General features: G+C 36.1%; 1 protein-coding gene across 19 annotated transcripts in view; it reads right to left on the bottom strand.

The window, feature by feature from the left end:
* TSC22D1 (TSC22 domain family member 1) overlaps positions 1-18,707 on the bottom strand; it is a 140,952-nt gene that overhangs the window by 109,491 nt on the left and 12,754 nt on the right. Inside the window, exons 2-3 of one of the 19 annotated variants that reach the window (XR_006276631.1) lie at positions 7,175-16,721; positions 6,798-6,946 (exon numbers count right to left, since the gene is read on the bottom strand). The exons of 17 other annotated variants lie outside the window; for them this stretch is intronic. Coding sequence is in view for 1 of the 2 variants with exons in the window: in XM_043500874.1 (XP_043356809.1) it covers positions 10,632-10,634 (3 nt within the window). In the remaining variant the exon portion in view is untranslated. Of the gene's footprint in view, positions 1-6,797; positions 6,947-7,174; positions 16,722-18,707 lie in introns of those variants that run through there. One more of the 19 variants, XM_043500874.1, reaches the window with a different exon arrangement.

The raw sequence follows: 18,707 nt of genomic DNA, 5'->3' as shown, positions 1-18,707 counted from the left end.
ATTTCTGCAGAAAAAGCTGTTGGTTCACAGTACTAAGTGAAAGGAGAAGAGACACTATAAAATAATGGAAGGGGGATGCAATCCTCTCATGTGGATCTACCTAGCACCAATCTAAGTTCAAAAAGCGTTCTTTGAAGTCAAAAAGGCATGTTAGCAAAATGTACATTTGTATCCAGTATTTAATGAACGCCAGAGAAAAACCCACCCAAAAAAAGCTTCTCCAAAGGGAGCTGAAATGGACTATTTGTTTACATTGGCTGTCATATCAATAGAGACCCTTCTCCTAGAAGCCAGCAAAATTCTCACTTCTAATACTAATTTTGCACTTTAAGCCCTCCACAGTTCTTAGACCAAACTGAAACAACAATGACAACTGAAACAGAGGGCTTCTTGCCATTTTAAACAATGTTTTGTTGACACTCATAACTGCAAAGATCAAGAGTGTTGGGCTGAGCAGTTAAATAAAAAGACTGCACTCTTCAGCGTCTGAGGTAGGGTTCTGGTGTAATTGTTGTCCATGGTGGCACTGTCCATAGAATCTCTCTCATTAGAGGAGGATATCTCTTTACTAAATGAAAGGAGTGAGTATAACATGGTTTCCACTAATTCAGTCTCAGGGTCCCACTGTGACAGCGGGTATCTGAAGTGACAATGTAAGGTGACCCAAAGAGAATACAGAATTACAGATAGGAGGGACCTTTTACTTTATTATTACTATTAACTAATAAATGGAAAAATTAGAGAAATATACTGTCTCAAGCAACCTCTAGAGATAAGTACCACACTATTTATAAATTTAAGAGTTTAGGTCCAAAGTAGGATTTTAAGAAGGGGGATATGTACTGCCAATTTTGAGTTTTGCCTCCGGTACCTGTCAGAAGCTTTTAGATAAGGATTAACAGATAGGAGAAAAAAAGATTTGGATGTAGTTGAGTGAGGATGGTATAGCATACCAACATTTTCTTGGCTGCAATCCACCTACCTTGGTCTGCTCCTCAGCTGAACAAAGCAAACAAAAAGTAATAAGCTCTGAATTAGTACGTATGTTAATATTACAAGCTCTGTAGTATTAACATATGTCCGAATTATTGGCTTCACTACATCAATCCCTTCTGCTGCACACTTCTGCTTCCTTACAAGGTGCAGTAGGGGAAGTGAATGCTGTGTAGGCAGACAGCAAAAGTAAGTTATCAGGTTCTTATATGCTATTCTACCTTTTGAAGTTTTTATTTTCAGGCTTCTGCTCTACTCTGACTCCTCCCCTCTACTCTCTTCCACTGTGATTCAGAGTTCAGAAAAGAAAAAAAAAGAAAAAATAAATGAAGTTAGACAAAAAAATTGAATAAAATCCAAGGATAAACCCACAGAAGTTAAACTGAAGACAGCTGTAGCGATGATTGAATAGGCCCTGAAGTAGGAGGAACTAGGAAGGAGAGGGGCTGTGAGCATATGGAGAGGATAACAGACTAAGTTTTAATCATAAAAAACCACAAGACAAATATTATAGTTGTGTTTTAGTTTTTACAAGTAATCTGATTTGGGTAATTGAATTAGATAAATCTAAAGCTATCAATGAGAAAAATTTAAATGGATTACAAAATTAAATACTGAACAATGGCATGACTGCTTGTGATGCAGAAGCTTACATAAGTTCCATATTTTGCCATATATAAAAACTATAGCAGAACTCAAACAGCAATGCTCAGACATACGAAATAGGGCCATTCTTCCCCACCTCACACTATTTGGACACTGGCTTTCTGAGGAACAAGTGACTTTAAAAAGGGACTGAAAGAAGATTATATGCAGTGACACAAGGAAGGGGAAGGTAAAAGTATTACATGAGGAATAGTAATGAGTGTTTAAAATGAAGATATTGCAAGTGAGGGCAACCTGAAATCTAATTCCTTGCACCTGATCTGGCAATATTCTTTGATAGGTAGATAGTGTGGTGGCTGAGTGGACAAGAAAGTTTATTACTCTGAAGAAGAAACAAAGATGGACTGCAACTTTAGAAAGGAAAAAAATAAGAAATTCTGTAGTCTGGAGGTCAGTGATTTAGGATACTTAATATTTCCAGCTGTGGTACTGAAATGGAGATGGCATATTTACCACTGTTTTACCAAAGCACCAGTGTATGAGGTTCTGTTTTGGTCTGAGATATGTCCAATTTTGAGAGATGGGTTAATTTTAAATATTTCTTTCATCATTTAGTTATTAAGTGAAGCACAGGTTCTCTGCCATATAAATTCAATACCTTTTATTAAAAATATTTTAAGAATGGATCATTTTAAAAGAGTATCCTACATGCAATTTCAAAACAAGCTGCAGCAACTTGGTCTCCCTAACAGTTACAGTGAGGAAAAGCTAATGGACTAGTCCCAGTTCCTTTTAGACACCCCAGATCTGAGTGGGCCAATGCTACTTTATGGTTTAAAAATGTTAAATTCTCAATAACTTCAATGAACTGTAAGATCTAAGCTTTTCTGATGCTGCTAAAACTGTAATTTTATAAAAACCTTAGTGGCATAAAATCTCTGTTACTTCAAAGCAACGTTGCAAACACTTACACACATGGGTAATCCATTGAAGCTAATGGGATTATTCACAAGTCCAATTATGTACTACTTAAGTGTTTGCAGGATCAGCATCAATAATTTGTAAAATTAAAAATAGACCATACTAGTAATGGCATTTAAAAAGATGTTTAAAATGTATTACTCTTTCTATTCACTACAGAGCACTATTCAGACAAAGCAAAACCATGCAAATAAGAAGTCTTCATAAATTGAGAGAACTATGAGGGAAGTCCCAAAAATAAATCACCTTCCATAATTAACAATGCTTTTCCATGTCTGCCAATAAAAAAAAATTCAAAAAAGCAGACGCACAGCTATTGAAAGAAGCAAGGAGTTAAATGTTTTTAGATGCACACTATTAGCGTGCAATTCTATTTGGAACACGAATTTCAAAATTACAAAACCATAAAGTCATCACCTAGAAAAATTTACATTTTTCTAGATTTACACATAACTATATACACAAATGCTCAACAACATACAATCTATAAGGCGTTGTTCAAAACCTTTATGCTATTGTGCCTCAGCTGTTTTTTATTATTACTTTTATTTAAGTAAGCTTTGTGCTGAAAAACCAATTATTTAAATTGATTTCATTAACCTTTATAGGACAAAAATGATTAATGCAAATACAGAAGTCTACTGCTTATTTTGATCACTGAAATGTAATATTTTATTGTGCAATAATTGAAAGGTTTGATATGAAAAAAAAAAAAACAGGAAAAAGCAGTGCTATACGAGTGCCTTGAATTAGGTTCCAGAACTCTTAAAATTTCAGTTAGGCAACAGTAATCATAAATAACAGTTTACATTTATTTTTTAGATTAAGAGAGGGGGGTTTGGGGACTTTGTTTGAGAGCGTGTTTCCATTTCTCCCCACCACTGCCCCTCCTCCCCCCCCCCCATCAATACAGAAAGTTCAAGTACTCTGCTTTACTGACTATACAACTCACTTCTCTAGTCATTTAAAAAAAAAAAAAAAGCCTAGCACAGCATTTGTTCACTTACCCGACTTCCCATAAATGAAGGCAAAATACCACCTTTCCAAACCTTATTTTGGTATGCACAGAGGATACGTTTACCATGCATTAATTTGATGTAAACGCACTTAGTATTATGATAGTTGAATGCAACTTTACAAACAGCACATCTGAAGTTATATGCTTTTCCATCCAATAGTTTTAAGAACTATGCATTTTGGAAGAAGTCTACTAACCCCAACCCCGCTCTATTGCTTATCTAAGAGATGCTACATCATTTAAGGGCAATTTAACTTGTTAGAATTACATACAGGATCCTTTTGGTTCCTTTTTCCTGTTGCCTTCCTGCCGCCCTCACTTCTCTTACATGTCGCACACCTACCACTGTTCCCATCACGTAGCCAACATAATATTGGAAGAGAAAAAGTTATCAAAACCCATCTACCTAAAGCATACAAACTAGCCAAACACGGAATATTTTATATGCAGCAATTTGGCAAGCCTTTTTAGGACTCTCATTAATCCCAAGCCTTCAGTTATGCATACGTGATCACTCCCAAAATGGGAACACCAGTGTCAGTTCTTTCAACTCGATTCAAAAAGCAACACTGAATTAACACCTCCCTCCACCTTCCTTTGTTGACTTAAATTAGCAAATATACTGGAAATCATTCACCTTAATTCTTCACGTGGCAACACTAAAATCTTGTTTCCATAGGCTATTAACCAACACACCATTCTTCAAGCAAATATTCTGAAGAATTTTTATAAGCGGAGTTTTGGCAAAGAGCACCTTCTAAAGATATTGGATAATTTAGCTCTATATTAAAATTATTAGAGCACATCCAATCTACCAGTCAATATACTATACAGGAGTATTTGGTTTAACACAGAAGACTTGGGTTTCTTCTTTGTGCATATAAGCCGTTTTGAGACACTTATATCCTGTAATACTGAACTGCCAATCAGATGCACATCTTTCGCACGCAGAAAGATCTTTTAAATATATTTCTTACACAAATTTATTAATATTGTACTACATTTATTCAGTGCCATCTGAGTTGACTGTACATTACAAATGATAAAAAGGACAAGGTTCCTTGGGAGCTTAGAATCTAAATTAGACACACACAGTAAAGACAGACAACAACAATAGGAAAGCAAGAGGGCATGAGCAGAAAGGAGGTCAGCAAAAAAAGGTTAAATGGAAGTGGAGAGTTTGGAGAATGCATTTGAAAAGGAGACAATACATACATGAGGTACATACAACTGAAAATACTGAGTTACATTAGCTTACAGTGAAAACAAAAAAGTTTCCAAGAGCCCAAAACAGTCTATTAAAAAATAAGACTAATGTTCTAAACATTATCAGATGCCAACATTCAGAATAAAGATGTACAATTTTCATGAAAATTGTACTTAGATTTCCCAGTCAAAAGAAACACTATCATACTTCAACAAATAGTAGACTAACTTTGTATATGGTTAATAATTCTCCCCAGTTTTGAGGAAGAACACTTTTTCCCCCCATCCAGTTTGCAATCCTGCTCATCTCTATACTCATCCTCTAATACTCTTATTTCCACGTTAGTGATCAGAAGATCTTTCTAAAACGTTCATAAATTCAGTATGACACACATACAGTGAACTTTAAGGCTAACAAGAATCATTCGTACACTTATTAGGAAGCAAACCTTGCTTGCTTATCAGACATATCTGACAGTATCACTAGATATTAGAGTGATTCTTTTCTTAAGTAGAATTTACTAAAACTATCTCCCTTCCCTAGAAGCTTGTTCCAGGTCTAAATCTTCTTGGAAAATGATGCGCCTATTCTTCACAATATCCATTCTAAACCTATCTCAACCAGTTTCAGTTGGTGATCTCATGTAAGCTGATTAGATCCTTAAGTATTTATTTGGAGAGGTTCATATTTCCATATTAATTAGGCCCCTTTTATAGTCTTCTTTTGAAGGCTAAAAAAAATGGTCTTGAAGTATTTCTTCATAAGCCTTCTAATCTTCCAGTAAGCCTTGGAGCCCTTCTCTGCACCTATTTAGGAATTTGAGAAAGTAGGCTGGTCCCTCTAACAGATTGGAAGAGGCCCTGGAGGTTTTTCGCCTTCCTCTGTAGCATGGGTCACTTGAGGGAGGCTTCTCTGCTCCTTGAAGTCTTTAAACCACGATTTGAGGACTTCAATAGCTCAGACATAGGTGAGGTTTTTCATAGGAGTGGGTGGGTGAGATTCTGTGGCCTGAGTTGTGCAGGAGATCGGACTAAATGATCAGAATGGTCCCTTCTGACTTTAGTATCTATGAATCTATAAAACCTGCTCACGGCTCCAGGGCTCCTGGTTAAAAGCCACTGCTGTACATGCCCTGATTGTATTCCTCTCAATAAACCTTTGTACACTGCTTGTTTTCTTAAACTGTCCACAGCAAGGATCTTTCAGTTGGTGTGAACAGCACCTGGCACATTGTAAACACTGTCAAAATAAGAACCGTAAAAAATAGTGACCAAATGTTCTTTAATTTCCAATCCTGTTGTCCCAATTACCTCAGGTGCTAAAGATGTTCAAGGAACTTACAATTTTCCTTCATCTCACAGCTATCCACAAAAGCAGAAGGGCCACTCAGTTAACTCTACTAGTGTTGCCAATTTTACATACGAATTAATTATTCAAGTATTTTCTGAACAGTAATAAATATAAGTATGAAAATAACTAAATATGATTAATTACATTTTAATGCAACATTTTATATCATGATACTTAACACTTTCCTTTCAAGAATTTCAAAATGCTTCACCAACATTAAGGGAAAGCTCTATGCTCAACACACGTATTAGATAACATTTCACTATCCCCATTTTTCAAATAGAACAGTGGTCCCCTTTCTGTGGGAATAGCACATTCCTATTCCTAGAAGACTGTGGCAGGCGCCAGACAACCCGCTGCCGAAATGCCGCCGAGAAGCAACAACAAAAAGAAGAGTCACTGCAGAAATGCTGCTGAGACACAGCAACACACAGAACTGCCCCGGCGGGCGCCATTGCGCCCGCAGGCGCAGCGTTGGGGACCCCTGAAATAGAATCACAGATCATTTCCTGTATGAAATTCAGAGTGTCACCTAAGACTGCCGAAAACAGGAATAGGTCCCAAATTTCTTGACAATTAGTCCAGTGCATCAACTATACACCATCAATTAGGGCAATCAGGAAGTGTTGTGTCTGTTTTTTTTCATTTCTTTTACACCCAATTCTGTTATTTACTACAATGTTATGCAATGCTACAGATTAGCATGTTTGACATCTGTTGGAAAATGCATGTTGCTGAATAATCTGTTAAACATATAGTAATTTGATTACTTACTCACTTGTTCAGGATTACTTAAAAACTGATAAAAAGAAAAGGAGTACTTGTGGCACCTTAGAGACTAACAAATTTATTAGAGCGTAAGCTTTCGTGAGCTACAGCTCACTTCATCGGATGCATCCGATGAAGTGAGCTGTAGCTCACGAAAGCTTATGCTCTAATAAATTTGTTAGTCTCTAAGGTGCCACAAGTACTCCTTTTCTTTTTGCGAATACAGACTAACACAGCTGCTACTCTGAAACCTTAAAAACTGATATTTTGCTAATCCATTTATACTTTAAGAGCGACATCTTCAGGACTTTCTGGATCTCAGATTAATGACCATTCTACCACTAATTTTTAATCACATTCAAAGTAGAGAGAGTAATTTGGATTATACCAAAATCAAACCAGTTATCTTCCTCCTCCAGAATCCAAGCACAACCACTAAAATGTGTATGGAATCTTTCAGCTTCTAAAACAGGATTCCTGGAACAGCTGCTGAAAATCAAATACAATACCTATATTTACAAAATAACTCAAGGATAACATTTTCAAAAGCGCCGAAATGACTAAGGCACACAAGTACCATTTTAAAGTGATTCAGGCACTTTAGACTTGCCTTGACTGTACACTTAACCTCAAGTTACAACTTAATGTTGCTACTAACTTGAGTAAAGGGTTTTTGTGTGTAGGTGGGACTCAAGTGTGGTGGTGCTTTTAATTCAACTTGGCTCCTGCATCAGGAGGTACAGGCCAACACTCAAGTTGGCAATACTCATCAGTTGCTAGCACAACCACTCCTGGCAGCTCAAATGTTATAAGTTTTGTCTCATCTTTACTATTTAACTTTGGGAACCATTTCTTGGGATTTCTTATATTAGTCTCAATTAAAGTAGTTACGACCTCAAAAGTATTATGGAATACTTCTCTACTATAAGGATACAGCCTTTTCCTGTAGCCATATTGTAAAGCCTAAGGCCTTTGTCCGTAGCCATATTAGGAGAGTAGCAGCCATTACCCAAGAAGCAGAAAAATTACATCCTCACATTCCATCTGAATTACATTAAAACAAATAATGTAGTATCAGGCTGTTAAAGGGATCCCGTCCTAATAGCACCCACTATCACCAGTTACAGAAACAGCTCCTAAGATGGTAAAGAAAACTTAGTTTGATAGCGTTCTGTCTGGCAAGAAATCACGTAATCAATAGTTGTGGTTGTGAAAGCCTCACTATTGTTTTAACTTTACCGTTCCCACTTCTCTATTGTTTCTCTGTATGATCTCTGTGTGTTTTGTTCTGTTACATAATTATTTTTGCTAGGTGTAATTAAGGTGATGGGTTATGATTGGTTAGATCATTTTATTACAATATGTTAGGATTAGTTAGTAAAATGATTAGGGTACAGCTGAGCAAGACTCAAGTTTCAGTATATGAACTGTAGTCCAAAAGAAGTTCTCTGGGAACCAACTCCAGGATACAACCCCAAGATTAGAGCTGCCAGACCTCAACTCCTTGCCAATGCCATCGTGCAGAAACTGGAGTCCCCCAGATGACCTGATCCTGACTGGCCATCAAGAAAAGTTCATCTGCTTTATTGGGAGCGGTAAGCATTGTATGTATAGCGTGTACATGGTGTTTTGGCAAGTGTTGTTAAGTAGGATATTACCATGTCAGGCTCTTTCACTGGTAAAAGACCCCACAAACCTGTGAAGTGTAAGGTTATACCCTAAGCCCCCAGAAGGGAAAGGGTGGGTGCCTAAATTAAGAGGGTTTCGCCTTGAGCCCTAGGAAAAGGGTTAAAGGTGGGTGCCCCTGAAGTGAGAGTAACAGAATTTTGTGCAGTTAACACTCCCCCAAAAAGGAGATTGAGCAGTTATAATGCAAGGCTAAAGGATTTGCAAAACTGAAACTTACACTGAGCAGACAACTTCCTTCTCAGTTTTGACTGAGAGGGTATCAATTACTAATTAAGGTAAGCCAATAGATTTGATAACAATATGGGGCCTACAGCAGTCAATCCTGGGGCCTATGGACAACTTTAATGACATCAGTATACTCAGCAAAACATTTTTAAAGGATATTCAACATATCCAGTACCATTTTTATTTCCTGCACTGAATTTTTATCCGTCTATGAGCAAGTTAACCATACTGTGATATATGACTACATGTAGACAGTACAACATAAAAGACTTTGAATGCCAAATTTAAATTCAGAAAAAATAGCAAGACAGAAGATGCTTCAGTACCACTCAGTAGATGCTTGTTTCTGAAGCCATTTTTCTAACAAATCTGGTACTACATTTTTTAAAAACTATTTTCCTTATTGTTTTTATAGTAAAATTTAGAAATTCTGTATATTTCTTTAAATACTCAACTCTTATACAGTATGGAGGTACACTGGAAAAGATTACAAAAGGCGTATTTGCTTTTTTGCTTTTTTCATATGCCTTCAATAATTTTTGTACCCCTACTTCAACCATAAAATAGAGTATTTAGTCTACTACACTAATTTGCTTTCTCCCTTACCCCCAATTATGCACTTTACTGTACTTTAATTGAATTAATAAAACTTATTTATGGATAAAATAATATTTAAACTGTTAAATTTAAAATTTGTTAGGGAAAATTTCCTTTTCAATATTTTATTTCCGCAAGAATCCTTGAGATTGCTTTGTATACGTGGGTACAAAAAATATCTTCTGTCTGTGAAACAATGCATACAAGCATTCCAATGAGGAATATCTACTTCGCAGTAGATGCAAGAACCACCACTTCATTGGAAACAAAATTAAGATATCTATCAAGGTACAAAATGATGGTTAAGCAGAATATTCATTTGCAGCCAATATTCATTTGCAAGTGGCAACCAGGCAAAACATACATACTATAATTTTATGCTGTAAACATTCTGCTGCCAAACTGACCACAGATGAAAGGGCAGAAATACATACACCACGCTGACTAACTCTTGATGGTAAAGATCTTACCAAGACAAAGTCATTTAAAAGCTAACCAAGTTACTCAACTCTGAAGTACACTTTTTTAGGAATTCTTAAACATCTTTCTAGAGTTGCTAGGGTGATGCATACAACTGATGAGATGTTAAAGGCCATTAAAAACAAGAGACATGGATGTTCAGAGTCAAGTCCTTGACTTTCCCTGTTGTGACTAGCTATTGAGCAAAAAAGAGAGAGTGAATACACACAAATCAGAGATTCAAGAGAGACCCAGTGACAAGGGAAACCACTCTGAATGGCTAGGAGAGCAGTAAAAACAAAACAAGACTAGTAAGTTTCACTGCTTTTATTTAGAACCCTGAAAACAGCACTGAAATGAAAGAACTATGGTAATTTCATAATGCTGCTGCTTAGGAAAATAGGAGCAGAGAGAGGCAGTGGAGTTATTCACAGAGACTCCTGTAGTGGGCAGAGTAAGACACCTCTTTCCTTTCTCTTACAGCAGATACACCTATAGAAGGGTGAAGTAGCAAAGATTTTAAACCTCCCCCGCAGCTAGAAGAAAACAAACCAATAGAAAGTGCCTTCTGCTTCCAGCATAGACCTTCAAGTTTATCAGACCACTGCTAGCAAGAGGTTTGAATCAAAGACGAACGCCACCTGGGTCCTGTTGTGGACCCTGCCAGGAGACATACAAGCATCTAAAAAGACATGGGGTAGGGAAAAAGCAGAGAAGTCCAGACCTTGACCTTGCACCCTACTGATGGGACTTCCTCCCTTGTCTTTTGTATCTACTGATGGCTAATCACCCTGGATAAATTTATGAAGACAGAAAACTAAGTTAAATATTTGCATTCATAATGTAATTAACCCATGTTTTTAGCCAAAGCATTGCAACTTGCTCCTTAAAAGCATTCTATGGTTTATGAATAACACAATTTAAAAAGAATTTGATAAAGTGCAAGATTTTCAGAAATCAGTTTAAAATATTTCTAAAAAAATTGAAAAAGCTTAGCTTATTATACACTGTTTACAGTATTTGGCTTTTACAGGCCACTTGGATGTTTTCCAGTGGCGCTTCAATATCAGAGCTTTAGTCTCTGAAGTGCTATTTTAAGCAATTGATGTGCTGACAATTACATTTTTCAAGCACGAGAATGGCTTCCTGAGCAACAAAGACTAAATGAATAAGAATGTTTCAGTTCAGCCATGCTGTTTATAGTAACAGCACTCCAATTTTGACATTTTTGTAGTGATGCTTTAGTACAATATTGTTTTGGCTACAACTTTTCTGTACCTAAAAGATCCAATACAATCTTAAACTTTATTATTGTATAAAGCCAGTGCCTTATGCCACTGAGTTATGGCTGGTATTTAATGGCTACATGACCAGTTTTGATCATTTGAGATTCTATAAACAACTGAATAGGAAAAAAAAACGACTATTCATTTGCCTTTTCATCCCATTACATTGCTTTCCCCTCCTTCCCACCTTCCTTGAGCCTGTGTACTCAACTAGGCAAAACTGAGATTTGATTTATGACTCCATTGTTTTTTTTTATTTCTAGTTTGAAACATAAGAGTTATCATACTGGATCAGTGCACCATCTTGTCTCCAACAACTATAAATACTAGAAGCTTTAGAAGAAAGTGCAAGAAAACTGCTGAAAGTAGGCATGAGTAACCTGCCCCAGGGAAAGTTTCCTCTTAACCCTGAATAGTTAGAAGTTGGCTTATGTACTGAAGCGTGAGATTTTTCTCTCACCAAAACTCATTTAATTTATGAGATTTCAGCTAAAACAGCTCAGCCTTGTCCAAGAACAAGGTTAGGAAAAAAACAGTGTTCCCCTAGGTTAAAAAGTTCTTACAGCTGTTTCATGGAGAAGCTGTAGAATCACCATGCTTTAGAGCAGAGACACTTAAAATTTGACGGGAGGAAGAGGGAGACCTCCCTGATGTTAAAGATGTGCCTTTTGCCATTTCCAGGAAAATCCAATGCACATTTGGCTGAATTATAGGCCACTGAAAAATAAATAATAAATCTTATACTCTTCCCTTGAGAAGGCTTCTCCGGTGTCCTTGTCAGGAGCTTTCCAGACAAGGCCTGTCCTCCTCCCCATACCTTCCCCTCCTGAGCTCGGTTACTCCCTTTTCAACCCTTTCTCCAATTGGAGCATGCTCTGCAGGTCTGGAGGGGCCAGGCTACCTGGGACCAGTACTGCCCTACCAGTACTTCAGGCTCCATGTGGGGTCTGTACATCCCATCACACGAGGATAACCTTAAACTCTTTACAAGTGCGCTCAAAAGTTCAAGAACTCATAACAGAATGTGTGTAAACTAAAAAAAACAAATTAGACTTTTAAATCACATATTTGAAGACCGTTCATTCTTTCATTTACTTACTCAAATTCAAACTCAGTATTCTTTTTTCCTCTAGAAAAGTTAGTGAAAAACACCTAACAATGCTCGAAAGTTTTCTTGCTTCACTTCAGTAAAGACAGGAATGCTATGATATGGAGCAATCTGAAATTTCATTGAAGAAAATTGAAGAAGGTATGTTCTTCATCTCAAACAAATAAAAAATCAAGTGCAGTTATTTTTTGGAAAAAATCTTATTCGTTCAGAAAATTAAGCAGATGAGATAAAGGAAACATCTGTTGGGTTCAGAAGATGCTATTTTTTACAGTCACCATCCTGACCTTAACCATACTTTAACTATGTCATCATCACTTGCAGGAAAAATACAGAACACTGAAATCTTTTCATATCACTAAATAAAGGAGGACCCAATTTTAAAATATCCACGAATATTAATTCTAAAATGGTTTCATTTTTAACCTTTTAACAGGTAGGTTTTGCTTTTGTGGAATCTCACTTTTTTGGTTGTTGATGCTGTTGCTTTTTGTTTTCAAGTTTACAAAAAGTTTTCAGTTCACATTTCAGCTCAACTGTTAAGGTCTATTTTACTTGTTAAGCTGAGAGACTTTTTAGGTCAATAAATCTCAAAACAGGTTTGTTTATAAGTATATACACGTGTACATACTTTAAGTTTCCACTGTGTTACTTGCAGAATTCTTACTTTAACTTCTGTGATATTTACAGGCTATTAAATCAACTGTTTAACAGGTATTTGACATTACAGAATGCCAAAAACTAGAAATATTCTTTTCCTATAATAGTTTAAGATCCATATTAAAATGAATCTTGCTCTAGAATTTAAATAGTGTATACAGTAACAAGGTACATTGAAATGCAGGGACCTTTCATTCAAACCATTTGACAAATGCAAAAAAATCAAAGACTTTCAGTGTTAAGTCATCTACTTTTAAAAATTATTTCTAATTTTCCATTCCTTAAGAATACAACCCCTTTTTAGGATCAAAAAATAAGGTGTCCCACTATTACGTTTTTCCTCTATTCACATGTTAGTTTCTAGCCTATTAAAGGGAACAAAGGTGCTGAGTAACATCCCCTGCCGTATTCCAACATAAACAGTCAATACAGTCGGCAGCAAGAAGATACAAAACCCTAAAAGTAGAGGTTAGTTAACAGGCAAGGTAACCAACATACCTGATCACAACAACAAAAATATACGGTGGCCATATAAAATTAAAACATTTAAAGTTATGCCGCATTAAATATTTAGAGATAGTACCATTCATTACAGAATAAGAAACCCATTCAGAAAAGTACAACACAAGAAGCCAGAAAAAAAATGTACACACTTTTCATAAGGTCCTAAGTTTTCTCAAACAGAGAACATGTTTGGCAGCTTTCCAACAGAGATTACATATATCTAAAGAGCAACACTGCAGTTTTGGTGTTCACAACTCAAAAAAATTATACCATTAAATTCACTAATTTTCTAGCACAGATAAAGGACACTATCAATAGTTGTATTTAAGCTTAATATCATTTCACAGATCTAGTTTTAAAAAGGGGTTAGAAATATTTCAACATGCTCCCCTTTTTTAAAGTATAATTACTCCCTTTCACAGCAAATATGAAATTGTAAACACTATTTCTATAAACCTGGCAGGTAAAAAAAAATGCAGAGAGGATTTGCACAAAAACCCTTTGAACCATTTCCAAAAAAAAAAAAAAAAAAAAAAAAAAAAAAAAAAAAAGTTTAGGACTCACAATTTCACCCAGTTTAAGATATTACTCCTACTAACAGCATTTGGCAGTACAATATGCGGTCCCTTTCTTAACATACTGAACTCATTCTACAGATTAGAGTCCTGTGCACTTATACCTCAGACTCATCTGAATACTACAGTAAATTATTAAGCAACTATTTTAATGTACAGCCATTTAACACAGCAGCTTTTACTTGTACCAAATTTTATGCTCCTACCAGATAAGATGAAGACTAAGTGGAAATAAAAATAGCAATCCCCATTTCTCTAACCAACAGATTTAAAAAAGGATATTCTGATAAACATTTTACATTTATGTGGAACCCTATTAATTTTTAAACTGAAAACTTCCCAAAGATGAAGGCAGCTATGGGTAATTTATAGAAATCTCAGGCTAAAGTCAATATTTTTAGCAAAGTAGTTTATAAACATTAAAGCTGTTTAAAAAACTTCCGTAATATAATAGACTAATTTATAAAACTAATAGGAAACTTTTCTTGCCAGACTTTAGACACAGAGGCTATGAGTTGATGAGCATCCTCACATACAACAGTCATCAAGGCAAGATGAAGACATTCAGTACCTTGCAAAAGGCCATCAGCACATAAGACTGAATCATTAAATGCGATGAGTTCTTCTATAGCCACCTCTATGCCTTTCTATAATGCTGCCATTAAATACATGATCAAGGGTGAAACCTTGGACCCACAGAAGCCCACGTGTGTCTTTCCATCGTCTTCAGTGGGGCCAGGAAGAAACTGTGGTCTAGTGGACTACAGATGGAGCTGGGACCTCTTGTTTCAAATCCAGGCTCTGACAAAGACCCAGCCAAAACTCTCAACCTCTGTTTCAGTTGCTTCTTCTGCCAAGTGAGGATAATACTTATTTACACACCACAAAAGCATTGTGGGGATTAGTTAAGAAAAGTATATAGTTAGCCAGTAGAAAGAAGAAATTCGTAAGAAATGTCTAAATGTCAACCTTCTTTAATGAAAGAGAAGTTATCCATGTTGGCAAAAACATCCAAAGTTAGCATACATCACCTTGTGCCATATGCATAATCCTACTGCAGAGAATCTAGTTAATAAGTTTTCTGAGATTATTTCTAGGACTAATCAATCATACCTTTCCATTCTATAACAATTCTGCTTCTCCAATTCTCTGAATGCATGTTTGGGCCTTCCGATTTTGTTTTCAAATAATTTATCCAATTAAGCAGCCCTCAGAACACATCTAAAGGCCTGCTACAGAAGCACCATAATAAATAATAAAAGGAAAATCTCAGGACTCAACATTTGATTTAGAATATAAATACTATGACCATCAATGGCAGTGTCTGTATCACAAACAGGATTGAGATATTAGAATGTAATTACTGTGAGGAGTATTAGAAAAATAAGTAGACTTCTAATCAAAGATATTAACACTACTGAAATTGAAGGATTATTATTCATACAGAACATTTCTGTGTTTCAGTTTAGTAAGAAGAGATTGTCAAGAGTTAGTACTGTTGAGTTAACAACATTAGAATCAGTTCAGCATATATAAACCAAGTAGTGAACAGATCTGGGTTCTCATTCAGTAATTTTAACTTGTTCTTCTTTAAAAGGACTAAAAGTTTTCAGAGCTCCTGAACAAGCAGAAAAGGTTCTCATATGCTATGTATGGACTCTTTTGACCCCAATCATACCACACCTTTATTGGTTTATACTTGTTGCTGTTAAAGAAAATGCCAAGGACTGGAGTTTAGAATAAGCACTGGTTTATATAGTTAAGCTGTGTGCCCTGTTGGGAACACATTATATTTTCCACCACCCCTAGAGTAAAGACTATTAAATCAGAGGAGTATGAAGGTAGGAAGTAAAGAATTAAAACTAAAAGCTTTCATTTTGAGCAATAATGTTAAATTGAAATCTTTTTAAATGACTTACTAAAAGGTTAAGTTACTTTAAGTGTGTGACCAGCGTGTGAAACCAATTTTAATGTGGTTAAAGTTTTGTTCTTCTGATTTCTGCAATTGCTCTTACGTGACAACTGACTGTTATAATTTATGTATCACATTCATATACGATGTTAGGTATATCTGCCCATACAAAAGTGCTACAGGAGTCTGGTGGAGTAAAGGTAAGGAGATGCTTAACAGAAATCTAAATTCCACTTACTCTTTCAGATGATTTAATCCCGTGGCATTGCACAGCTGCAGTTCACAGACATAGGAAAAGCTAAGGTTAATAAGGCATTTCCATTTTATATATCCGTTTTTCATTTGAGTGCTTGAAGAAATTCATTTCTGTGCCAAGAATAAAGACTACTCACCACAGACATCAAAAATGTTGGGGTTTTTTTTTTTTTAATGTTTCATGCAATTGGAAATATTTGAACATGCAGGAAATATTTTTCACCAGTTAAAAATTGTTCAGGTGTCTTGTGTTTAGTTGACAACTATTTTTAAAAACTGACACTTAGTGATAGCATGAGCACTGTTGATCTTTTTGAAGACATTTGAAATAAAACTATCCGTATTTAAAAACCACATTCCAGTGTAGGTTCAGTCTGCTGCTTCTGCTATTCTGGAGAATGAATCAAGTTGTAATGCTCTGGATACAAGGTATACTGGTAAATGTACCTCTGGTATAACTGGAGTACTTCATGTTCAAATCCACAAAGCTGTGCAACTCAACTGTGGGTGCCATACTGCACACAACTACTGCAACATAAAATTGGACAACACATACAATACAAAATATTACATATTCATAAAAGGATGGAGTAAAGGTTGTTGTACAGCCCACAACTGAATTTTCTGACTAGCATGTTTGAAATCTCATCCCTAGAACTCCACTAACACGGTTTTGTTTGGCATTTTTTGGACAGTACTCTACATTTTGTTCACGTGGGCAACAGGGCCTGAATTTTAAAAATGGGGGGAAGGAGGAGGAGATCAGAATTTCTGATACATCCCTCCTAGAAATCTTGCAAATTTCTCTTCATGGCCATGCAAGCCAGTAAGGAAATATTCATGCAAACAGAATAAGTTAGCCAATCATTTAATGACAACAGGACTAGATATGTGGTTGAAGTGCTTTGGTGGATCTGGGCCTAATATTCTACAGTATGAAGTACAAGGTTGGGGGAATCTCCATTTGCAATCGGAAGTCCATAGCTGAACCAAAACATTTAGTTTACATATTTTTAATAGGCATCAGCATTTTGTTTCTCTCGAGTTATGCACAAATGTATGGTAGGCTTCCACCTCCTGCTCCCCATGTAAAGTTATTGTAAAAATGATGCCACTGGCTTCCATGTTTGTGCTTCAATGATTACAAAGATGACTTAAAAAAAAAAGTAGCACTGCTAGCCAAAAAGTAAAGCCATGTTGTTTCCCCGAGCTATTCACCCCAATTACCTTCAAAACTCTGCCTTACACCTGTACAATAGCCATTGTTGCCTTCAATGAGTCTGCGCAGGCAATACCAAGGGCAGAATTTGTCCCAGAAATGGAGTAACAGTTCTGTGCAAAACAATAAAATTCACTACTTTTCCATAGCTTTGCTGACTCTGCACTACTAGAAGCAATATAAATGTAGGCCAAGAATTTTAAGCCTGCATACCTAAAGTTAAGCACCTACATAAGTCACCTGACTTTCAGATTTCAGAGTAGCAGCCGTGTTAGTCTGTATTCGCAAAAAGAAAAGGAGTACTTGTGGCACCTTACAGACTAACAAATTTATTAGAGCATAAGCTTTCGTGAGCTATATCTGGAGCTCCAGTGACTTCAATAGGAGCTGTAGGTTCTCAACATCTTGGAAAGTTAGGCCACTTATTTATATATGGATTTAGATGCCTATTTTTGCAAATCTTGGTACAGAACAATAAATGAACACCATCAGTAACTTAACTGAATTGCTGTATAATTAACAGCCAATAAATGTATATTAAAATGGTGGAGGAGGAAAGGGACGTCAGGAGTCACTCCTGATCACTTAGAGGAATAAATTTCATTTAAAAGATCTATTTTAATGGAGTGCTCTGATGATTTGGGATATAAACATTATGACTTCAATGGGATGGCTAGCTCAAAGAAAAATAGTTGACAGCCATTGTACAATGGAAATCCATAATTCTGGTCCATTCTAACTGTAATCACTCATGATTTTACAGTGCAAAATTATGAACACTTATGTCACTAAAACAGGATACTAAAAAAACAAATATATTCATACATATGAAATGTGGTAAACGCTGTCCCTTAACCTCTACATAATGTCGAAGTCATGAGAGTCCCTGTTCAATAAGGCTTTAGCATGTCATCAATTCACAAATTAACTATTAATGATAAAATATCCATTTAACCCTGTGTATTAGCTTTATTCAAATGCAAGGATTTACCCCAAGAGGCAAGACACACCATGCTTTCATGTTCTATTCATTCTCTGCCCTGAAAACTTCCTTCCCAACTTCATTGGGTGATGAAGTCTTTCACATATAGCTACTACTATAAAATAAACCAGGTCCAAAAACGGATACTATATCGTAACTGTTTGGTGATTTTCATTAAATGAGTTTATGTTCACAGCACAATAGTAAGTTTCACAATTAAACTTGTGTCAACAATTTGCAATGGCAGGCCAAGGACCAAAAGGGTACAATTCAGATAGCAGGACCAGAAAAAACAAGTTTTGTCACCCAGTCT

Source organism: Dermochelys coriacea, chromosome 1 (genome assembly GCF_009764565.3).
Source record: "Dermochelys coriacea isolate rDerCor1 chromosome 1, rDerCor1.pri.v4, whole genome shotgun sequence".
NCBI classification, from domain to species: Eukaryota; Metazoa; Chordata; order Testudines; family Dermochelyidae; genus Dermochelys; species Dermochelys coriacea.
Note: the sequence above shows the minus strand (reverse complement) of the source record. Positions and strands in the feature narration are given on the sequence as shown.